The 25,461-nt window shown below is 39.3% G+C and overlaps 1 protein-coding gene across 2 annotated transcripts in view; it reads right to left on the bottom strand.

Annotated features, from left to right (window-relative positions):
* The window catches only part of LIFR (LIF receptor subunit alpha), a 52,855-nt gene that overhangs the window by 23,311 nt on the left and 4,083 nt on the right, over positions 1 to 25,461 (bottom strand). For both annotated transcript variants that reach the window (XM_054652581.2, XM_077171175.1), the window contains exons 2-8: positions 9,300 to 9,454; positions 8,482 to 8,602; positions 6,072 to 6,214; positions 4,595 to 4,758; positions 3,627 to 3,801; positions 3,076 to 3,342; positions 861 to 990 (exon numbers count right to left, since the gene is read on the bottom strand). In XM_054652581.2, coding sequence (XP_054508556.2) covers positions 861 to 990; positions 3,076 to 3,342; positions 3,627 to 3,801; positions 4,595 to 4,758; positions 6,072 to 6,214; positions 8,482 to 8,602; positions 9,300 to 9,381 — 1,082 coding nt within the window. In that variant the 5' untranslated portion in view covers positions 9,382 to 9,454. The remainder of the gene's footprint in view (positions 1 to 860; positions 991 to 3,075; positions 3,343 to 3,626; positions 3,802 to 4,594; positions 4,759 to 6,071; positions 6,215 to 8,481; positions 8,603 to 9,299; positions 9,455 to 25,461) is intronic.

Raw genomic sequence — 25,461 nt, 5'->3', positions numbered from 1 at the left:
AACTCAAACCTCATTGCCTCCAGTGTGCTTCTAAGCCACCACGAGACTCCATTTCTCATCATTTTGTGTGACTCAGGCCTCTCCTGGCTTCTTTCCCTGACTGCTCCTTTGGAATGACACAAGAGCCTCCTCTCACCATGGGAATTTTGTTAACTCCTCACTAACTTCTAATCACAACCACCAACGAAGTAGTTGCACTTTCCAAGTGCTATTCCAATATTTCTTCTTTTTTAAGGTTTTACATGGCCTGGCCTTAAAGACTATGTAGTAGAACACTAGTTGACTGCTTCCTGTGGGTGAAACCAGTGTTATTTGTCCTTTTCAATGTTTTAACATCTACTCTGCTTGCTCTAATTCTTAACGGCAGGAGAACAGATGGAGGCTAACTACTATTTTCCCTAGTGGCATTCGGGAAATGCCCCACAACCTGTCTTACAATTATTTCTCAGTGAACTTCTGTCATCCTGCTTACCAGAAGCTCAGTAAATGTCTGAAATTATCTGAACCAGGTTTCATATAAAAAAATTAAAAATTAGTGATTGCCTCCTACTGTCTCCCTGTATTTTCATACTGGTCTTGACTACATGTTGGCAGCAGCCTGATACAGTAAGCCCTTTATCTGATCGTGGGTTCATAATGGTATAAGCCTTAGGGAAAGTTATCCTTAATTCCCACTGGAATTTTGCAGAGCTAGACCAAGGTTTTCCAAATCTAGTTTAGGTACAGCTTGCTGAAACTCTTGGAAAGTATTTTAGGCTCTAAGCAATTACATTTAAATGTGTATGGTGCAGTAAGTCCCAGGCAGCAATGGAGGTATTCCAGTTGTATCCTTTTACTACTTGTAGTGCTGACTATTTTACCTTTCAAATAAACTGTACTTTGTTCTTCGTTCTCCATATAGTCCACTAGGCCTGCCTGGTTTCCAGCTGCATTTTATTATCAGAAAGTTGGGTGTTTCACAGCTGAGGTTTTGGGGAATATCAGGAGCATCTGTAGCAGGAAAGGAAACCAAAACAGTTAGCTGATGTTTTGCCATCCTAGTGTGACATTTGAGTCACTGGCTTCCTGAAAGCATTGCTCTTTTGTTTTGCTGGGTCTAGATTGCATGCTTCAAAAATACATGGCAATAGATACACCCCAACCACAGAAGTAATATGCTTTTAAAAAATTACAATAAAATAAATGGATAATTATCAGCCCCATCTGACTAACACTTGACTCTAGAATTCTAAGTGGGTGGGTAATCTGGCAAATCTCATGCAAACATGTTCACAAGCTCCAGGCTCTGACCTGGAAGTGTTTCACTGCAACTATGCCAAGAGTTTTCTGAAATTCTGAGCATCAGTTCAGCTGCTGAGCAATGCAGGAATGCTGTCGGCTGTGCGTCACATTTTCTAACATGCCAGCCCCACCACTGCTTTGAATTTTCCAAACAAGTCGTGTCAAGAAAATAGTCCCTTTAGCATGAATTCCAAACTGAATTTGAAAATTAAAGCAAGCCCTGAATGGCTCATCCTCTTCACCATGGCTTTGGAAGTTTCCATCTTTTCCTTTTAAGTCTTGTTCTTTGTGTTCATACTAGAGCAGCGTTGAGTGCCTTGCTGGAAAAGATGGGCAGTGCTCCCAACAGACCAGGCAAACATGAGACTAGGCAGAGCACTTATTTCAGGTCTTGTACACTTGAGTTGTATGAAACTGGAAAAGCGTATGCCAAAGGTAGAGCAACAATATCCACATAGAGATATATCCCCTTCTCTCTGCCCTAGAGAAGGGGAGGTAACACACAGTGTTAATTAACAACAGCGGCAGACCTAGCTCAGATTATGAGCAGTGAGCCAGAAAAGAACACCTGTTTTGCTAGACCTAGGCTTAACCAAAGTGTTATGTATGCATATGTACGCATATTTACTTCCTTCACCTTTTCTTCCCCTCATCAGCAAGAGGACCAGAACAAGACCTCTCCCCACTAAGCCGGTACTACAAAAAGAAACACTGATAAGAAACAGACTTGGCATCCCATCTGTTAAAAAAAAATTGAAGGAAAATCCTATGGGATTGTCACAGCTTTCATTCTTGATCTATTTACCTGGAAGATTTTCCCACAAAAGCAAATTCTCACGCATAACGTAAAAATGGTGTATCACTGAGAAGTAATAAAAGGCTGAATTATGTTTTACATTTCCTAGTGAACCCTTAACAGACTAAGTCAGGATGCACAGGCTGGAGATTGGAACACATTTTCAAAATTATTCCAGTTTCTCCTGTCCTTTTCCTCAACACCAAGGACCTTAAGTTCAAAGGCAGGCATTTGTAATCGGGAATGGGATTCTAATGAGCAGCTATTGGAAGACAACTCTCAAATTCCTTGTGAGGAAAAAACATAAAAAACTTTAAAGTGACCAATTATGGGGAAGAAGAATGAGGTACGTTAAGTCATTTGTTTTAATAGGTATCTGTTTCTGAACATATGTCTGAGCCTTGTATGCCTACACAGAGAAGATACAGAGTGAGTCAGTATCTTTAAAGAAAACACTAAAAGGATGTTTTAGAAGAATGCTTTCCTTTGCTGTAATTAGCCCCCAAGGAGCTTCTGCCCTGGATGAGCACCTGTTGTTCCTGCAACTGTTGTCTTCACTTGACTGATTGGTAAATGAATGTTAGCACTTACAGTTCTTGCTCTTACTCTCACCTAGTCATGGACTATACTAGAACAGATGTAAACCTAAACTGATAGAGACTGGTAGAGGCAGGGGTTGAATATTCATATGGCAATAAAATACTTGGCATTCCAGATCATGAAAAAGTACCTTACAACAATGAGAGAACCTGGGGCAGGTTCTAAAGAGGGATTACATGGGTACCTTCTCATCCTTTCAGACTTGGTGTCTCTCCCATGAACTAGCCTTTCCACAGTGAAATCAAACACGTACAATCCCCAGTTCAACTTCAAAACCAAACTTCAAAACTTTTTTCCCCAGGAGGGAAAAAACCCACAATAGTATTCTTTTCCTAGCAGAACCTTAAGAGTCTCAAAATGATTTTGATTTTCCTAAGGTTAGTAATCATGATACATACATCCTACAAACACGACACTTCCTTCCAACCCATTTTCGAGTCTGCACACTACATTTGTTCCGCTGGTATTTGAAACACTGGCATTTAGCACTCTGATGGCATGGCTTCGACGGCTCAGTTGCATCATTGTATAGGATTTCGATCCATAAGTCATATTTTTTATGTGCTCATCTTCTTCATGGACACAACAAAACACCAAATCTGAACCTACTGCCACCACACGGTCCAGAGGAAACACTCCACTTCCACCAGGCTCGGTATCTTTTCCTAGCAGAGAAGGAAGAAAACAAACAAGAAACCTCACATGAACAATTTGCTATAAACACAGTGATGATCAGCTAAAATGCGACTGAGGAGCACTCCAATGCATACAAATAAATATTTGCTAGGTTTCATTAACTAGTGATTGCATTACTTCTCTAATCATAACAGTCTCAAAGGCAGCAGCCCATGCTCTTCCTAATGCTAACCACCTAATGCTCTTTCTCTGACCTTGGTTTAATTCTTATAAAGAAATAAAAGTCCATGTGGTTGCAAGGGAACAAACATACCAGGGATTACTTTTGCTGGGCTCCAGTCACTCCAATCCTTGGGGCCAACAAATTGTGTTGCATTAATGTAACAGCGAATCTTCACATAGTGTGATGTGCACTCCAAAGGCATATCTGATGTCCAGCTCCAAGAAAGAATGGCATCTTCATGAGTCAGTTTTGAGTAGTAAGTAACCTGCAAAGGTTTTGCACCAAGAAATCAACCAAGACAGAGCTTATGAGCACTTGTTAATAGTGACATATAATCTCCAAAGTGTCAACAGAATGGCAAATCGTGAAGTAAATCATAAAATCCTCCTTGATTATTGGAGTGTTCTACCTAACTTTTATGACTTTACCTGGCCAAAAGTCTAAGTGGCTAAACAGCCTAACAGCTAGGTAGACTGTCAGCCAGAAATACCAGAGGGCAGACATTTGAGGGAGAGCAAGAGGATTCCCAAGCATTTAAAGAGGTATACTGCACCCTGGGAATCTCATAGGCAGATAAATGTTTCAAATTCTCCAAAATAAAACCCGTCTAATATTAGTTCCCAGGCTGTACATTTCATCTTTTGTCCATTATTAAAATTTATAGCACAGAGCTACAAACTGGCCTGGAAGAACTCTGGTTACAAAAAAAGAAAATAGCAAGCTGAACATTCAGAGATGACCAAGACTGGAGACACTGTTGGAGACACAGAGACAATGGTGTAAAGTATCTGCCAAATTCATGAGTAAGTTCTAATTCCAAAGTCCCTGTACCAGAAAAAAAAATAAATTGCTGTGACCAAGTACCAACAGTACAGTAGCCAGTGTTCCCATAACTGTGAAATTTAACAAGAAGTTACCTGCCAGAAGCATAATTACACTCAGGTCCTGCAAAGCTCTACTATCTTCATCGTTCCCAGTTTTGTTCAAGTGACCTCTCAGAACATTACAAAAGGCAAAAACTGTACATATATTTTTCATAAAAGAAGAAAGGTACTTACTTGTGTGACTACCTCCATAGCTTCTTTTCGGAGTATCTGAATCTGCCAAAGGGCATCCAGTCCATATGGGAAGACCGATCCATTATCACTCCACTTCAGATTCAATGTGGAAGTTGGAAAGTCAGGCATTAAACTAAGAATGTGTGGAGTGACAGGAATAAAGGCTTGAAAAAGAGGCAGGGGGAGGAAAAAAAGTCATTTTCAGGTCATTAGTCAGCAGCACCAGCCCTACAGGTGTTTAACAGCCACATCCCTGCGCTCTGAACTGGCTAGTAGCCATACAAACATGTAACTCAACCTCTGTTTAATTAGAACAAGGCTCTGTGGCTACTTGAGCATGAGAGTTCTCAGGAAAGCATAGGTGCTGATGAATCATCAGGTAGCATTTTCTTTTAACACCTCAGCATGTAGATGGGCAAGTAACTGATTGTGAATATGACTCTTTGCAATGCATACTAGGGAAGATATCCCGTCTCTCCCAACCTTCCTTCAATACCACAATGATAAAGGAAATATGGTGGCAGTGTTTGAAGTGTGCATGAGAACGCTTCTAGGGAGAATGGCGGGAAAAAAAATCCCCAAAAGAAGATGTTTTGGAGACCAGCAGGGAAGAGGGGACTTGCAACAAAAGGGAGAGTGGCAAGGAAGGAGACCAGAAGCACTGGATAGAAGAAGCTCACATGAGGTTCTGAAGATCACAGGGAAAGTGATTTTAAGCTACAAGAAGTATTAAGGGCATGAGATCCTGACAGGGACAGGACATGGAGATTAAACAGAAATATCTCTTCTAAAAATGTGTTGTGGTGAAGCAAGAGGTTGAGAAACAGGGAAGAACCTTGGTAATATAAGGGTTATAGCAGTTCATTGGGCCTGGTGCAAGCTAAAACATTTTAAAAATACGTGTGATACATCCAGCTTCAGTCCTGACCAAGGATCTGAGAGCCTACAAAGTATTCAGCACAATCAATACACTGACCACAATAACCTGTGATGAACTGAGAGACTTATCATGTTGACCAAATATTTTTGAATTGCATTTTGTATAAGTTCTTGAGCTGCTCTTGACTGAAAACAGAACCATGGATAAGAAGCATTACTGACATTAGAATCTGACTACACTGAAGGAGTAAGCAGGGAAACCAAAGGTAAAAACTAGAGCAAGCATGGCAGATTGCATCACTGCCATCTCCTGTTTACAATTTCCTTCTTTGCCTGGAAAGAAGTGGGAAAAAGTCTCATTTACTTATGTATGTAGTTTAGGAATTTGTTTACAAATGCTTCCTAATTTATACTAGGAGTATTCCTTCTCTTGAAGGGTTAGAGAACACAATCTATAAAAATATACGGAAGCTTTTCATGGAGTCACTATATCAACATTCTACATATAGGAACATTGTCAAAGAAACCTGCAAGCATCTGAAACGTTGTTAAACATAGTATAAAGGCCTTAGGTACACACATATGACCTGATACTTACAGATGTCTTTCTGGTGAATTACAAATTCTCTGGTAGCAAAAGCAGTTCCAGAGCTTTTGATTGTCACTGTGATGGAGCTCTCTGGGATTGGAATCTCAACTCTTCTCTCCTTAGTTTTAAAACACACTTGAGGGGTAAGGTCACTAAAAGGACAGACAGGATTAAACAGTTATTTCAGCTGATAGGAAGCTAAGGCAAGTTAAGTCCTATTCTTGCACACTAATAAAACACAAATTCTCTGTAATAAACAGAAAACTCCATATTGAGTTTGTGAAGGACTTGCTTGGGCTTTGGTTAATATCAGATTAATGGCATTCCCTCATCTTTCAGGTCACTTTTATCACAGTGGTAGGTTGTGCAGTGGCTGCAAAATGCAACCAACTAGTTGTTAAGAGAACACTTCAAAGTGAAGACCTTGCTTTTTAACCAAAATCATAGAATCATAGAATTGCTAAGGTTGCAAAAAATCTTTAAGGTCATCAAATGCAACTGTTAACCTAGCACAAGCACCACGTTCACCATTCAACCATGTTCTTAAGTACCATATCCATATGCTTTTTAACACTCGCAGGAATGCTGACTCCACCAACTCGTTGGGCACTCTGTTCCAATGCTTTACAACCTTTTTGTGAAAAAATTTTCTTAACATCTAATTAAACTTGAGGCCAACAAAATACATGTTTCTGAAACCTAGTCACCATGAATCAACATTTTGAAATAAGAAAAACAAAAAACCCCAAACCAAACCTAATAGCATCGTCCCCTCCCTTTGTGTTTCCTGACTCACTCTCCCTCCATTTCTTTAAAACCCATGTGCCCTCACATGGGTTGAAAGAGAAGGATTACCACCCACGTCCACGTCTTAGAACAGATCTTAGCTCCCTTCTGCTGCTCAGCTCACAGGGAAAGAGCAGAGAGCATGGCAGAGGATTCCTAAGATCCCAGGTGAAAATGTAGCCTGTGCTTAATGTTTGTGCAGTGCTCAGCACAATGTGATCTGGCTTTTGTCTTGAAGATGTAGATATATACAGGAAACAATAATGGATGGGTCAAGTCCCTTTGCTCATTATCACTGATATGCAACTAGAAAGGCAGAAAGTTTGGAAAAATCCAGACCTTCCTCTTGGGGGAATGACGGCAGGAAGGAAAGCAGAGAGAACAATGCCAGACTTCCTGCTGAGGGACTGTTACTCACTCATGAACTGGAACAGGACCCTGGAGCTCCCATCAGCTGGAGTCAAGAGCTTGGGTTGAACTCTTAAGATTCACACAAGATTCTGGGCTAGCAAAGGCCAGCTGAGACTTGAGTGCTCAGAAAGGCTGTTCCTCTTCAGTACTGAGATATTATTAGAGGATGTTTGGGGAACTGAAAAACAAAATCTCTTTCCCTCAGAGATGTCTGCAAGCTCATCTCAGAATTTCTGCTTCAGGGACCCCAGCCTGTCCTGCTTTGCAGCAGCTACATGACTGTTCCTGTTCAGAGGGCAGTACCTCATGAACTCTGCACTTCTGAACTCTGGCCACAGAGTCATATATATGGTGTTTTTTAAATAGGAATGATAGCTGGCAATGCAGCAGGAATAATGAGACACAGAAAATCAAGCATGTAGGTGGACTAAGTGCAGCCAAGCCCTGGGACCCCAAGGAAAAGTCTGGGCTGCCTGCAGAATTTGCAGGAAAACAAAAGACAGTACAAATATCTGGACTGGGGGCAGGATCAAAATGCAGAATGGATTTGAACTCATCCCTAGCACATGATAAGTATTTGGCAGATGCACAGCATGGGGAATTGAACATGTAGTTCTCATTAGTGAAAAAACACACAGAAGATTTAAGTTTTTTTAACTTTTCTCAAAATTCTCAACTTGCATTCACTTCAGAAAAGCTGTTTCAATTGTGAAATAATTTTTACGTTTCCTCTAATACAGCTTAAAATTTACAAAGGTTCTAAGGCAGTCGCTGAGAGATTGTTCATGTTTTTCCACACAAAATCCACGTGAATCTCAACACTTGTGTCATATATTCTACTGCTTTGGCCCACAACATCAGGATTCACTGCTTCCAACTCTCATTTCCTTTTGGACTGAACCTGTTTTGAAGATATCCCTTATGAAAACTCTGAGCAAGGGATAGGCAGACACACAGAGAAGTCTGAGTAAATAAGAGCATCTTCCAGTCCTTTGAAAACAGCAAGCAGATTTTGGCAGGCAAATTATTAGCATGGAACAGCTTTGCCAGAAACCCTGCCATTGCCTGAGTTAACAGGGCCTAGGGGAAGCACCACCCAAGGAAAACTGCTGGGGAGATGCTGGGAAACAACACCATCACAATTTCCATGGGCAGTGACTGAGGAAAAACTGTACCTTCATCACAATTTGGTATTTTTAACCAGGTATGTAGAGGGACTTACTTGGTAGTGTAGCAAAAGTCAGTTTGTCCATGTCTTCCTCTAGAAGAGACATCCCAAGTACAGAGCATTTTATGTAAATTGTGCGTTACACATTTCAAATTCTGGGGGTCCCCTGGAGAGCCTGAAATAATATAAAAAATACAGTAAAAAACTGCAGGTCAAAAATGAGCAACTGTAAAACAACTGCTATTTTTCACATCTGCAGCCATTCTCCTTAAATTTTTATTGCATGCATGTCTGGCCAGTATTTTAAAACTGTTGAATGATTTGTGTGCCTGATTAGACAGCCACAGACTTGCAGAGGTACCTGAGATCTGGATTTAAACTCATGTGTATAACAGAGGCAGCTGCCTCTTTCCACAATACTCGTTCCTTGCCTAGCCTAATAAGCAGGCTTTGGGCCAATAGCAAAACCACAAGCTTTGATTTTAACATAATGAGTTTTTTTCTCTCCTCCATGTCATACATGGAGGGCAATTAATGACAGAAGGACAGTTAATGATAATGTGTGAAATGGCTGAAGAGGGCCAACATATACAGCAAAAAGGTTTCAATGCAGACATTTACACCAATGCATATGCAGACTATCAGTGGTTACTATGGAGAATTTAACACCCAGTTTTGCACTGGTTTCCAAGATGCTGCTGAGTGCTGGTGGAAAGCAGAGACCAGGCCTGGCACTGCCTCCATCCTGGGATGGTGTGGGGCCACAGAGGTGACAGGTTTTGAACATACTTATAGTAGGAAAGCAATGCAATTACAAGGTACAGAAGCTACAGAGAAAAAGGAGTTAGTGAATTACATTGCAATAAACTTACCTATCTCTTGGCCATACATTAAGCTTCTTAAGCATAAAATAGCTAGTGCTAAAAGGCAGCGGGGGCTTGAGTTCTTCCACATTCTTCTACTGTTTGTTTTAAAAATAGCAGCTTTAAGCAGGAGTAAACGTCATCTTCCAACAAGCTGGTCAGTTCTAAAATTAAATACAGAAATAAATAAATAAAAAAAAGAAGTTTCAAATTCTGGACCTGGTATGCCACAAATACCACTTTTTGTTCCATATACTTTTCTTCTTCAGTAATGCTCCCAGGCATAGCAACTCCTTTTCCTTCATCTGGCAAACAAACCTCTTCTCTGTTACAACAACTCCCTGATTCATGCATTTTCTGTAAGACATTTCCTCAAGAATCATAGACATATAAAACTCTGCAGTTCATAGGTACTCTTCAGGACTATCTAATATCAGAACAGAACAGACATGGCAGAGTATTCTCCTAGGATAAGGCTCTTCATCTTAGATGAAATGCCAGATCCACAAAGGATATTGTATACCGTGACTGGAAATGTCCTCTGATTAATTTATGCACTTAAGACCAAACACACCATCTGTTTTCTTCTTTCCTTTGCTCAATTTCCAAAAAGCTCTCATTCAAAGCTATGGGATGCCCAAGACATTGCAGAACCAGATCTGACCACCCAGGATCACTGGTTCAATCAGTGTTAACTAATGACCCCTGGAAGAAAAATAATGGAGAAAAAAAGGGAGCCATTTCTTTCTCAAAAAATAATTCTTGCTGTAACCACTGACCTCAGAGTAAAAACTTATCTGGAGTATCATGTTTAGTGTGTCCACTGAAGATTTAACAAGCTTCTTGTTTTAAAAAGAGAAGGTCAGCTGTTCAGCAGGACCCTGGTGAACTCAGTTCCAACCACACATCATCCACTGTCAGATTTTGTTCTCAAAAGGGAAAAACTGCAGGAAAACCCATCTAAAAGCTCAGTCAATACCTGGTGCACGGTTTCCCTGCTACCTGAAGTCTGTGAAGACATAAGCACCCTTCCAGAGACCACGTAGCCAGAGATCTTCTCAGCAACCAACAGCAGGAGCTGGGTGATTTTCATGTGAGAATATGACCAAGCCTACCTGTCCTACAGAGCAGCTTTGTTCCCATTTTGTCCAGGATCCTATTTTGAAAGGCTCCTGACCTTGACTCAGAATATCTTCCAAAGCCAGATAAACATCATTAGAATAACAAACTTTGTGTAAAAGTCTCTGTAATTTTAAAAGAAATCCCTTTACACTGAATTTCCCTGCACCACCAGGACTGTGCTCCCTCATTCCCTGTATTTTTATGAGCTTGGCTTTTTGTTTGGTTGTTTTTTTTAAGGGATCTTCACTTAGGGGACAGTTGGAAATGCATGAAATGCTCTTCTGTCCTTTACCAATCTGCACTGTGTGAGGAGAAACACAGCAGCACTATGCCAAATAATTCAGAGCTGCTCACAAGAGGCCATTTCTCTTGGTCTGCAATAACCAGGTTGAGGGAAAGGTCCAGGCAGCACAAGAGATGAGAGAAATGCTATGGTCAAGACCACTGTTACATATGGAGGGGCACCCATAAAGCTGAGTAATTATTTTAATTTCAGCATGTTCTCAAATAATTAGAAAACCTCACAAAACAAATACTAATTTAAGATACACTGCCACCACAGAGTATTTTTCATATATTCCAAATTTGTAATATCCATGCTGTGCAGCTTGTTAAAAGCAAGATCAGGAGCAGAGGTTGACAAATCCAGGAAAAGATGAATCAAGAACCTACCAGCACAGAAAATATATTTATCTCTGTGCCAAATTCTCCCTCTGCATTCTGGTGTATCTCAGCGTACTCATATTGTATTTCTCTAAGTTATTAATGAAAATATGGAATGTTCTCTCCAGGTTTAAACATTGCTCATAAACCTCCAACTTTGTAAAAAGCGTGCATACCACTCAGACAGGCCTGGAAGTTACATGAATAAAATTACTAATTTCTATTTCAGTCTATGAAGTATATGTAAATTTTATCTTTTTCTGAGGACTTCTTCAAAGGTTATTTCCAGTTTGCAGAAAAGTCCAAACCCAGAATTTCAAGCTCTAGAGCACAATCACATGACAGTCCTCTATCAGCTGGTAAAGTCAAGGAAAGATTAAAAGGCACTGATGCCACTTGAAGAAGAGAGAACTGAGCTGTGATGTTAATTAAATCTCAAGCTTTTCATGTTAATCCCAAGTCTCTAAACACATTACCTGAGTAGATACATGCAAAACCTGCTCAGTCCTGCCAGGTTTATGAGGTAGATTCAGCAACTACGTATGTGTGTGTGTATTTTAGGAAAATCTGGTTTTTTGCACCTCTTTCAACACGTAGCTCACTGAGTTGTCCTCCTACTGCAGAAGTTTTAAGAGTAACATCATAGCAGTGCATTACAAGAAATCTGAGTCATACCAAGTTCTCCTAACTCAAGCAGTTAGGAGAAATTAATAGTTTTAATTTCAGTTTCAGAGTCAGGCACAGAAGTGAACCTATGTAGTCTCATGCAGGGTATGATGAGAGTTTTGTAAACCACGACCTTTCATAACAAACATAAACTCCCTAGCTCTTATTTTCTTATTCACGTTTTATAACTTGCTGAAAAGTTGGCAATTAGAAGCCACATGTCACATAATTAAATGCCATTAGTCAGGAGAAAAGATTCCCATTTATAGCCTTGTTTTAATTAAAAAGTTACAAAATAGCTCAAGTACTTTAAAAATAGGAAGTTTACTTTCTTTGGATGAAAGCTGCCTTCCGTGAGTTCAAGACTAACTCAAACAAGGCATGGATGTTTTTCCTTATCCTGAAAGGTATGAAAAGCATATTATCCTCTAGACAGAGGTACTCTTAGAAGCATGGATATTTATTTAGTTCAAGAGAGCTCAACATTGTCACAAGAAGGTAAAACCTTGACCATGGTTGCCTGGGAGTGCAACCAGACCAGTTGTTACTAAATATAATTGTCTTTACACTGCAGCTCTTTGTTTTGAAAAACAGTATGAAGGGTGTTAAGTCCATTGTCTCCACTAGAAAAAGCTACTGGAATTAAACCACTTTTAACAGTTGTCCATCTTAAAAAAATAGCACATCCCATAACAATCTCATTTCCCTGGGCAATATATTCATGTCACTTCACTGGCACTATCATCAGCGTTCCAAATGTGCTCCACAACTATCTCTTGGTCCATTTTAAGCACATTACTTTGTCCTATCTCCAGCAGACAAAGAACAGTTTATCCTCTGCCTTGCAGCAACCTCTTACATAGAAGATGACTGATATCAGATCTCCAATAGCGCCTCCCTTAAAAGCTCCAATTTTTTTCACCATTTCCCAGTCTCAGTTTTTAGATTTCTGATCATTCCTGGAATAAACATTTCTCAGTGAACCAAAGCTGCTGTATCCATAGTTTTGAAACATCTCTGCCCTGAGGCCTGAGCATTACCAAGAACAATGAAGGAACTTTCCTAAGGCAAACCTATGTGTTTACAAAGCCCATGACATATTTGCTTTTTCCTACATTCAGACCTTGTTGACTCAATATCAGTGTGTGATCCAGCCTCAGATACTGTACAAAGCTGCCACGTAGCTGTTTATTTAATACTTCAGACTCCAATCTCATCCTCAAATGGACTGCAAACCTCCTGACTGAGCATGAGTGTGTTTGCACAGCAAATTCACCTTAAAGTCTTTGCCTGAAAAGGTCTTTCACTTTTGAAATTTTAAAATATGGAAAGAGCCTCCCAAAAATCCATGCTAAAAAAATTGTGGGTGCATACAGAAAGTACATGCAAATTCATGCCATAACAACAGCAGGCATGAATGACAGGCTTCAGTGTAAACTGCCCTTCTTTAAGAGCAGCTACTACAAGCAGGATTCCATAATAAGTGTTGGAAGGTACAGCACATGGGAATGCCCTGACTTCTGCCCAGGGCTTTATGTCATGCTACCTTTGCACCTGTGGTCAGAAAAAAGAAATTCTGAATTTCTTTTTACACAGACAAGGTAGCAAAAGAACAGTTAGATTCAGATTCTTAACCACTGAAGCCAGCAGTTGGTGGCCAATATTTAAAAAAGGTCAACAGTCATCATGGACTTTTAAATTACTTTTAAAGACATTTTGATGCAGTCAGTGCATCTACGCACTGTATCTATCTGTAATGATCAGATAGATCAGAAAGGGAAAACTACTCCAGGACAATAATGGGAAAATATGTGAGGACAGCTTTGCCTCAAAACCATGTCAGCTGTAAAGAAGGTAAAAGGTTCTGTGACAAAGAAATGAGGGCAGCTAAGAAATTACCAGCCTCTTTAGACTTAACCTCTTAAAGGGGAAAGCAGAAAATAACTGGTATGTCTCTTTCTGACTGTGTTTGTTACTACTTATTTCTTGGCTTAACTGGCTCTGTGTATCTTTTCTTTTTTAGCATAGCTGCCCAAATGCTCAATTATCTTAAAAAAAAAAAAAAGTGTTTTCTTAGTCAGTTGTAATAGACCAGTTCTCTAAGCACAAAAGTTCTTCAAAGCTTTGTTGTACTTTTGAGTTTTCTGGTCTCTGAATGTATTTCATAGTCAAGTGCTTGGAAACCACTTTGAAAACAAACAAACAAAAAAGCTAAAGAAAAAAAAAATCAATAATCTTTCCAGCCTGCTTTCTGCCTGCAGCCTGATCTGACAGTCACAAGCCTCCAGATACATCTTTTAAAAACGTCTATGAATTGAGGATTAGTTGCCAGAGTTTTTATATATATAATTCTGCTCCATAAACAGATACCTGAAAAGAAATGGTTAAAAAGACAGCTTATACAAAAGGTTTAGGAAACTAAGTCAAGAAGTCTAGATGAAACCATGAAATCAGTAAAAATATATGTAGTAAAGGCAAATGAAGAAGTGTCTTGGCCAATAAATTTTCTCAAGTTAATATTTTTATTTTGCCTCCATAGCTAAAGGTATCATAATAATTTACCACCAAATGGGATATTAAAAGCTCTCAAGGAAAATTATTACATAGCATACCACCAAAATATTGTAGAGAATGATAAGAGGTTGCATTTCTGGCAATAGCAGACAGCCATCATCCCAAATACTATCAGGCAGAAATGCAGGTGATATGTATGTGCCTAGATCAAACCTTTCTAGAAGAAAAATTACTCTCCTCAGCAGGTGGGGAAAGATCATTTTACTTGTCTCTGCTGAAAGATACTAATTCAACCTTCAAAGTGAAAGAAAACACACTCACATCCAGGTAATAATGCATATATCAAGTTATGCATTCTACTGTTGCCAACTGAAAGCTTCCAAAAAAATTCCCCTATCTGAAAAACCATGCCAGAAGTACACATTTCTGGGAAACCAAGCAAATGGCCAATACAGCTGACAGTAAAAGCAATGAACACAGAAACGGAAGATGAACTGCCTTTCTTTAGCACAGCTGATCCCACAGGCTTCAGCCTTTGACTTTAAAGCTAGCTGAGTAATGAAAAAAAAAAAAAAAAAAATTAATAAGATTTATTTGAGGGAGAGGGAGCTTGGCTGTTTTTCAATAGAGTACATTCTTTCACCTCCTTGAAAAAATTTCCGAAGTTGAGACAAAAATCTCTAGTAATCTAGATGCAGGCTTTCCCTCTGTTTTATAACATGGCACTATTCCACTTTATTAAAGATTTGCAGGACATGAATCACTGAAACTTGTTTATAAACGGAGACTGAGTCCCATTTGGGAATCTGGCTTTCCCCAGTTCTGAGGAATTAATTTAAAAATCTGCTATTCCTTTTTCTGAAAGCTGATAAAATAATTTAAGTTTCCTATCTGCACCAAATGTCTTCTAATCTGCAGCGGAAGAAAAGAAAACAAAGACAGGGTGTTAATATATTATTCAGTAAATGTGCAGGAGTACACAAGGCCAAACTTACAGTCCTATGAGACATTTGTTTTGTTAGGGTCTTCTTCCTGTAAAGCACAAGAAGAAAAACTCCCTCCTCACTGCCTCCCCTAGCTGCCAAACAGCAGCATCACCTCCGAGATACTGCAGTTAATCTTGCAGGCACCTCCAGCAAGAAGAAGTGAGAAGTCAGGAGACAAGCTCAGTGCAAGGATCAACACTTCAGTGTTTCATTTTCAAAGCTCCTGGTCTCAAGCACCACCTACAGACACAAGTATTTTAGCAAGAAATTTTACCAACAAGGGTAAAAGTGCACCCCAGATGGAGTAAGTACGTCACTTGTCTCAGCTTCTAAGGCCAACTTGCAACTGCATCTGCATTCCAGTATTTTTAGTTCTTCGTTTTTTTTTTTCTGATTCCAGGACTGCTAGACACTATGGAAATACAAATAAGCAAACTGCAGACTGGGAAAGCTGCAGGCTATTTCCAGGTGGCGATTTGCATGAGAAGCACCTTTCCCTGGCAAGGGCATGAGATGACAAATTCATGAACAAGCACCACAACTCAAGGATGATTTTATTAAAGCATTTAGCACCTCTTGGAGAGCACAACACATACACAAAAATTGAGACATTCAGGACCTGCCTTTTGAAAGAAAGGAAAATATGTAGCAGAAGTAGACATCAAATACTTCATATTTGCAAAATGTATACAATTTTGAGATGGATTTGGAAAGTACAGTGGAAGACTCCTTCATGTTACTCATGTAAACCAAAAAAGCCCCACCAAACAAGAACAAGACAGAGACCACTGGGAAGAATACCCCTGCTGGGATTGATGAGCTAGAAAGAAAAAAGCACAGTGATACTGAAGAGGTGGAGCACTCAGGTAGAGCAGTGGACTGAAAGGCAATAAAAGCAAAGAAACACTGCAACAACTGATGACATTTTTCTACCACAATCAAAAGGTAACTTATTAGATGACTTTTCTTGTTTTTCAAGCAAAATATGCATTTTGGACACTTTGCCTTTTGCTCTCATTGATTTATGTCTGTTTTCAATTAAACTGTATGCTAACTTAAAAACTCTTAGTCCTACTAGAGTAATTTTTTTCACGCATTGTTCAGTGTTCCTAGCGTGAGATTTTTCAGAAGAATGAGGACACTTTCAAAGGAAAAATTGGGAGTCTCACTCCTGATTTTGGAAGTCCTTGCAATATCAATTAGTCATCAAGTACATGTTTAAATGCAAGCACACCAATGACTACTAGGAGCACAGCACTGCTCTCCAGATGGTAACAACAAAAAACAAACTCTTCTGTGAAACACAGTGAACCCAAATACTACCAAAAATAGACTAAATATGTTTTGGGATATTTGCAAGCCTGTTCGTGATTTATTGTTGTTACATATTAGGACAATATTATTATAGATTACCCCTAGGCCTTATTAGACATCAGAAAAGGCATGCTGGAAAAGTCTGGACTGCAGAACAGTAAAGGTTGACTTCACTCTGCAGCCATTTCCTCAGCAGGGTTTCTCCATCCAGATGCTGAGTTTCACCATGTTTGTAAGGACACAGTAGAGATCTCACCTCCTTGTCCTGACTGAACTGAACTTGAGCAGTGTGTTCAAAGGTTACTGCAAGGGTGAGGGGACAACATATTATCAGATAAGCCCAGCTTCCTTAGGAAGTCAGCTCAAATTAACAAGCACAAATTCTCCTGCCATAGAGGTGCAGATGGAAAACACCTAATCATCTGAACAAAGAACAAAGCAAAAGGGTGAAGGTTAAGGAATGCTACTGGCCAAAAGAGAATTTTTGATCTTGTAGGTTATTGTGCTGTGCAGGAGAAGGAAACAGCTCAGAGTCACTTACACACTTGCGTTTTAACCCATTCAAAAAATTTCTTGATACTTACTACAACTGGCAAATTAATATTGTATGGAGACGAGGGATGTACTTTAATAAATCTGATTCAGCTACACACATTTCCTGATATACTTGAATTTGGTGACCTCATGATCAACACACTTCCTTGAATTCTTGTGCTTTGCAACACAGCATGGAACAAGCACAGTGAGCAAATGCACAGAAGTCTGATTACTAAAAAATACGTCTTATCATGACTCCAGTGGCTATCCACTATGCCTTCTCAATACTTAATACAGGTGCAAAGCATAGAAAAAAAATGCACCCACCTCTTTTTTTTTAGTACATAAACCAAGAATCCAATGAAAACAGAGAAGTTTCCACTTCTCCAGTGCTTATTGCATTTTACTGACATGTAACTGGAAGAAAACATAATCTAATTATTTCAAAGCACATTTCAGTTTTGGAGGATACTGTTAGCCACCGTGTAGTTCTCAAAACAGCACGTCTTCATAAGAAAATGTCAACTGCCCACATTGTCAGCTGCACTTTATTCAGTGTCAGGTTCAAGGGCCAGACCACATCACTCAGTCTTTATAAAGATTGCAGAATAAAATTGCTGTTCCTTAGAAGTCATGTTATCTGCATAATACTGTCCCTGCCGGTTCTCTTCAGCTCATACACCCTTGTGAATTCACAAACATTTAAGAAGTCGACCTTATTAATGAGAGTTTATTTTCCTTTATCTGGAAGTATCCAAAAACTTACTTTGAACTATACGACCTTTAATCTTCTTTCCATCACAGGAAAAGCCTAATTAGTTTTATAAGAGAACACTGATAATTACTGAAGCAATTCCAAGTGTGTTTTTTTAAAAAACCGGCAGTGACCCAAGGGTTGGAATCCTTCATTGTTTACAATAAAACCTGTGGTATCCAAATTATTTTTAAGGTACAATGAACCAAATCCAAAGTAAGTCTCTTTTCATGTGTACAAAGAGCACATAAATAGATCAAATGCTGAAATGCAGCTTTCGCATTAAATAATATATTGAGAATAAAGAACAACAGTTATGCAATATGCTTTTAGAATGAATGTAAGGAATGAGAATCACTTACGAGAAATAAATTGATTTTTTTTACTAATCAAGGAAATGGGTAATTCCTGAAACTACAGATCTATATTTTCTGACAAATTCCTGTGGTACTAATCTTTATTGAGATTAAAAGCTCTCAAGACCGGTTGTAGTTCCTCTCTTAATAAGTATCTGATGGACCACATGAAGACATACTGCAGCATATTATCATGTATGACGACCCTTCCATTGGGGTTGGCAAACACTTTCCTCTCTGCTCTGCACACAAATGGGCCCTCAATGCTGCCATTCCCCTTCCAATCTTGACAAAGGAGAAAGGTATACAATACGGCAGGACATCATCAGAACAAGTCAGTCCATGTGTAATTACACAGCAGTTGTATTTCCTTCATGTATTTCCTTCAAATGCTGTTTTAATTGTACTTTGTTACCCTTTGACTTTTTTACTTACGCATATATACATGCATGTCCCTCCTTTTAAGGTGGCAAAGTAGGAGCACTAAGCACTCAGCAAATACTGACTTCTAATTAATATACTGGAGACGGTCTCTTTCCTGATTAATTCTCACAGACACAGGCTACAAGAAATTTGTGTTAACTGCACAGTTCATGCACGTACATGGGCTCACTCTCATGCCTGCTTATGGTAACAGTACTCCTTCATTCTCTTGCTGCTCACAGCTTCCACTGGAGCCAGGCACCCAAAAGACACGCAGGCACACTAACCCAGCTTTCAGAGGGCAACGCTACTCCTCTTTGCTGCTCTGCTCCTCTAACACCATAACCCTGCAAAGGGTTTATGGTCCATTTGCAGATCTTGTAGCACCTCAGCAACCCAGTGCCTCAAAATAAACTGACTCTTTCATGTTATCCTTTCTACCCATCCAATAGACTTTGATGCTGCCAAGAAACATACAGCCTCACATCAGTTTTAGTGTGCTCCTTATCCCCTCTACAATGCAGCACTTCCTTAAATGTATTGCCCTGACTAAAACAAACCACTTATTGCAATGCGAGAGGCACAAGATGCAGTTGTTTTACAAGTAAATTAACACCCAGCTTTCGGTTTCCAATAATTTAGACTGATCATTCATTCAGTTTAGGCAGCAGATGGTCTAAAAAGAAAACGTGAAGGAAAGTTCAAATTTTGTTTTCAATTTTTGCTAGATGACTGTAAATAGAATTCAAATATAGACTGAAATCTCTCAGTCCACAAAAAAGATTCTGAAAATTCCAAAGTTTTTCAGAATAATATAAATGAAAAGTTTATATTTTGTCTGTTGGATGGGGTTTTCTATCTTAGAAAGTTTATTTTCCTTGATGTAAAAAAACCTAGCAGCTGTCTAGGTGTTTCATTGAGGGTCTCAGAATAGAAAATACTACTATAAATGTACTTTTCAGGGATGTTGTCCTGGTTTCAACAGGGAGAAATAGCAAAGGCAACTCTGGACCATTAAAATAATGCTCAGAAGAAGAAACAAAGCAATGAAGATATGAACACTTTAAAACAATACACATGATGGCTAGGATCCATGGTTTTTACTGCTGTAAAATAAAACAATGCTTTTCTGCTATTTCTTTTAGAAGTTAAGAAAATTAAGTCCCTGTAAATAACTCACCAGCAAGTGCTGAGACAGCAGCATCTGCAAGGGTAGTGATGCTACACCTCATTTAAAATTGAAAGCAGCTCATACAAGATTGAGACTGCTACTAATGGGACATAGAGTGAGTTAGTTCCACAACTCTCTTCTGACATGATTCTTTGTTAGGATAAGAAAATTAAACAGAAATTTTTAAGACCATGTCTCACATCTTCACATCCCTTTCACATGACCATCATTATAGCATCTGTAACTTGCATCTGCCTCTTCTCCCTCAATCCTCCCTTGAAAGTGAGACTCACCTCCTGAAGCTCTCTTTTGTCTTTCTTTTCTGAAGGGTGACTATAAAAAAGGGCTGAGGAGAGGAAAAAACACCTTGGATTTTACACACAGAAGTCATTTCAACTCTTCTATCTATGCTTAACAGGGTTCTTCCTTCCTGCTATTATTAGTAAATCTCACAGTTTAATTCTCTCAGCATTGAGCTGGCAGATAAAGCACAAAAGAAGAAGGATTTCTTACTTATTAGCTTCTGACACCAATAAACTCTGTATCCTACACAGTAGAATGGAAAAACCTCTTCCCGTGGAAGGTTGTTCATCACATTTTTCATGCATTGTTGCTGATATGTTTAACTTTTTTGTTTCACAAGTCAGCGATGAAGCAGCTATTGTTTCCAAAGTGCTGAGCAAGTCTGACTGCGGGAGCAAGAGACGTGCGACAATTCTCAATGGTCTCTCTGGTGGCTGCAAATTGAGGTGGCCAGACATTGGGAAGAAAAGGCAGGGGAAAGGGGAACCTGAAGAGCTGGAGGACTGGAGAACTAAAATCTGGGTGTAGTTATATGGATCAGAAGTTCTGTTTCAGTTTATTTTTAGTTTCTATTCCAGTATTCTATTCTTTAGGAAAAATTCTGCTCTTCATGAATCTACTCAGGTCTATCTAGACACGTGGCACATTATGCACAAGGCCAAGCACATCCTTACAGGTTCACCTGTCGAAATCCACAGACTAGTAGAACATTTAATTTTATGGTATGAAACACCAACACATAATTTTTTAGTCCTTGTGTGAAATATTATTCTATAAAAGCTTGCACCAATCTCATCACGAAGAAAGTCATTAGAACTCACAAAGCATTACACAAATAACACCACCTCAAACATCTTTGGAGAGTACTCTGCTTTTCCCATTTCTGCAATTTCCCATACTAAAGAATTATTCACAGAATCTGCATGTGGACTATAAATGCAAAACATATTTAGATGCCAACACATACACCTCATAGATATAAGTATTTTACTTTAGAATACTATACACAGAAAAGATTTGTAAAACACAGTAGAGGAGCTTAAAAAGATCAGATACCTATGTAGGTATTAGAAATGCAAGTGACAAATGCCTGATTTCATCCAAATAAGAAAATTTTAAAAACTAAAACCAAACCAAGTGACTATCATTAAGTACGGCAAAAAACTAATGGTCATTACCTGAAAAGAAGAGATTGAGTGGAGGCAATTTTTACCAGTACTTGTTAAATTCTTAAAGTGATCAGCTCATCAAAAAGCTGGGTTTAGCTTGCAGCATCTTATTCATGTTAGTTCTCAGGTCTCATGAAAAAAGCTCTTAATGCTATCAGAGGTCACCTATGTCCTCTGATGAGAGGAATTTGACAGCCAAGGAATGATGCTCGTGACTGACTCACTGCAGATTTAAGCAAGATAATAAGCCTCAGTAACCACATATATACACATATTGCTCTGGAATTTCAGAAACATAAGTATATGACTAATTCTAACTTATGAATGAAGGTATGCACAAACTCACATTTGCACTGCTGGCAGGAGCCCAACTGCAGGAGCTCTTTCCTTAGTCTTCAGTACAGGACAGCTGAATGCTGAACTATTAATGCATTCACATGAAGCACCTGAAGCTGAAAGACTCACACAAACCATTGCTAGGAATGCCACACCTGAGGATCATTCAGAAAATATGTGAAATTATAAGGATACGTTATGTGTTTGAGTGTGTGAAGAGGAAAATTAACACTATTTTGCTGAAAGCCTGTTAGTGACCTAATTCTACAGCAGCTATTGTAATGCTGAGTACTTGCTCCCATTTCTGTCTGCAGTAATCACTGACCAAATTTCAACCCAGAGCTACCTACTGATTAGCAAGTATGCATACACCAGGGGAAAAGGATAGCAGACAAGAATCTAACGTTTTCAAGGATGCATTCTTTGCATGTTAACACCAGCTGCACCACTCACTAGTTGAAATATGAGGAAGGAACTGGAAAACGTTCAGTTTTCAAAACATCAGCTCAAGCAAATAAATACATAAAAGATATTGAAAATAAAAGTCCTAACAACTTTTTCTGTATGGATCAAGCTACCTTACAAAAGCCGTTGATCCAAGAACACAAGAGAAAAACTAGCCATTCATTAGCAGTGGAAATGGTTTCATCCAGTACAAAGTCGATTTATACTCAGGATCAAATTATTACTTTGAACAGTTTGGGTCTGTTGTTGCAAAGGCTAACACAATGTAACTATTTAATTCAGAGAGATTACTTGGTCACAGTTCTCAACTACCTACACAGAGAAAGGATTTTAACTTAAGTCACTGTGTAAGACACGAGAGGAAATGCCATGTAGTAGACCTCCACTGAAAAGCGAACATTGTGAAAAGCAAAACTAATTAAGTGTTGGCAAAGGTACTCACAGGAGGAGTGAACTGGTTGAAATAAAAATAAGATTGGGTGTATTAATTACTAAGAAATTCTAAATATGGGTTCAATGCAAGTCTTACTATATTAAAGCCTTTAGTTCACATTACTCCATCTGACTAGATTAGCACAAATCATGCACAGATCTCACTTTAGAAAGGATTTTAATGGTGAAGGAAGAAATATGAAAGGTACAAAATACAGACTTTGAGGTAAGACTTACAATAAAAGGGTCACCCAACATCTTGCTGGATTTACATCCAGACTGAGCCTGTCTTTTGAAATATGCGGCAATATTTGGTGAAAAATTTCCCATCATCTTGAAAAACAAATCACCAATCACCTTTAATTTGGAGAAGGCTGTTCTATATTGGGAATTGTGACAATGCTGCTCTAGCAGATGAAATATGAGTTACGTGCCTTGAGACCTGTGCACCAAAGGCTTCCCACAGCCATGACCTTTGGAAATGTGTGGAGCAGGGGGAAGGAGGGGAAAAGGAAGAGGAACAGGTAGAATCTAGGGAACAGATGTTAATATCCTCACAACTAGATGAAGCCCTAAAGGAGTTTGACATTTAAGTTCACCTCACACATACAGTACTTCTGTTCTTGTTGCACATAACTCAAGACAACACGTAAGCTTGCAACAAAAATAAATATTTTTCTTTTTTTTTTTCCTTTTCTCTCACCTCCTCTCTTTTTTCTGCCTAGGATTAAACATTAGAAGCTTATCTCCTTGGTTTTAGCTCCAGAGTAGCTGTAAAAACCTCAGAGGTCACACGTCCCTTGCCACAAGGGCTGAACCTGATCCAAAACATGAATTATTGTGAAAATTAGTTATAATTGGAATACTTATAAGTTACATTCACCCTCTGGACTTCAGAATCTGCAGAAGCTCCACCTATGATACTGACCATTATAATTTTCTTCTGAAGTTCATTTTATTTAGGAAGCATTTTTGCCCTGCAGTAATATTCAAACCAATTATTTGAGAAAAATATTTTGAAGCTCTGTCTTCACTGTTTCTACACTTAAGAGAGGCCATTAGAGCACCCAGTTCAAGAAGGACAAAACCATGATCTGCCATACAAACATAGTTACATCACATGATGAGCAGCACTGCTGTCTTGGCACAAGAGCTTCTGGATGACTGTGCTAAATCCTGTTTGGAAAGGAGAAGGGCTGCCAGGCTAAGGCAGATACTACCAAATAACCCCAAAAGGCAACTGCCCAGACCTGCCCCACGCTGAGCAGAGTCAAGACTCTTCTTTCACTTGTCCAAATTTCTCTTTCCTATGGATTCTCCAAGATATGCGGGATGTGCAACTCTCAAACATGCATGTAATTTGAAATGCAGCCAATAAAGGAAAAGAAAATATGTATATCAGATATTCTCAGACCACCCTGATGGACTGCAGTGTGGAGGTGTCTTCACCCACAGCCTAAATGCTGCAGAGGGGCTCACCTTCACACTGAGACCACCCTGAGTCTGGGCTAGACAATTTTGCAGCAAGTGGCCAGGCTGGCTCCAAAGCAGCTTTTCCTGTTCTTCTGTGTTCAAAATGTTTGAAATTAAGAAAGAGCAATTTTTTAAAGCTTTAGGCTGAAACGTGTGTCATGCCCAAGGGCACAATGTGGAGGGCATTCAAGGGCATCAAGCCAGCCAGTTTGGAGAGAGCTGACTTGCTCTGCTCACCACCCTAGCCAACCTCGCCATAGGCCATACTCCCACCATCCAGAAAAATGCTCAACTGTGCCTGAGTTACATGCAGTCAACTGAGCCTGCATTTCTTCTTGGAGGGAAGTAATTGATTTATTCAGGGAGCAAAACTAGCTTAAGTGGATGGCTGAGGCCCAGAAGTAAAACATGGACCATTTCTGAGCCAGATTGATAGAGTAAACCACCCTCAACCACCCCTGTTGCTTGTACTTTCATTATACCTTTAAGCAACTTATGCAATAACAACAAAATTATGCAAGCATAAGAAACACTCCAGCATACTTTTCAGAGAGTGTTTATCACCTAAAGAAAACACTCAAATACATCGCTTTATTTAAATCTCATGATTATGCACTACAAATTACCAGGCAACCTTGATATGAAACTATCAAGGTTCAGACAATATTATAAAGCTGTTATCAGTGTAGCTGTAGGTACAAAGCAAGCATAAATGCACACCTCTATTTTTGGAATATACGTATATTCCATAATAAAGTATTTTTGACTGTTGATGAAAATGCAGTAAGCTATACTGGCAGAGAACACTAGCATAACATTACTCATCAATATAGAACCATTCCCTTCCAAAACAAAAGAAAACAAACAAACAAAAAAAAAATCTCCAAAAAACTCCACCAAAAATGAAGAAAAAAACCCCATAATAATTTCCTAACCAATGATCCTGTATCACTGAAACTGGCTGACTGGGGAGAGAATGCTGCAACATAAAATCAACCTCAAGAAAGCACATCTTTATCTACTTAAAGGAAATTTCAGGAGACTGAGGCTGGCTGAAAGGCTGTGCTTTTGGTTTTGCAGGAAACTGCCCCTGAATTCCTGGGTATAGGGATGAGAAAGAAGACTGCACCCTGACAACACACGGCCCAATAGAGGGGGGAGGTAGTGCTAAAACCAACCTGCCAACACAGCAGCCCATCCTCTGCTCTGGGCTGTGCTGAGGGTCTGATTTTTGGCAGGGTAGGAAGCAAGGCAGAAGGAGCAGGGAATTGCCACAGTGCTGTCCTTGTTTCCATGACACATGCTTTTATAACTTGTGCTCCCTGAGGTAAAAGGCACAATTTGGACTCAACAGCTGACAACTCAGCAGTTCCCTGCCTGTGGGATAAGGGAAAGCTGGTTCTGCTGTAGCAACAGTTGACCTCACTCCAGTGCCAGCTCCAGACAGTGCACAGAAAGGAGGGGGTGCATATGCCCTTCAAAACCTT

This window comes from Agelaius phoeniceus, chromosome Z (genome assembly GCF_051311805.1).
Source record: "Agelaius phoeniceus isolate bAgePho1 chromosome Z, bAgePho1.hap1, whole genome shotgun sequence".
Taxonomy (NCBI): domain Eukaryota; kingdom Metazoa; phylum Chordata; class Aves; order Passeriformes; family Icteridae; genus Agelaius; species Agelaius phoeniceus.
Note: the sequence above shows the minus strand (reverse complement) of the source record. Positions and strands in the feature narration are given on the sequence as shown.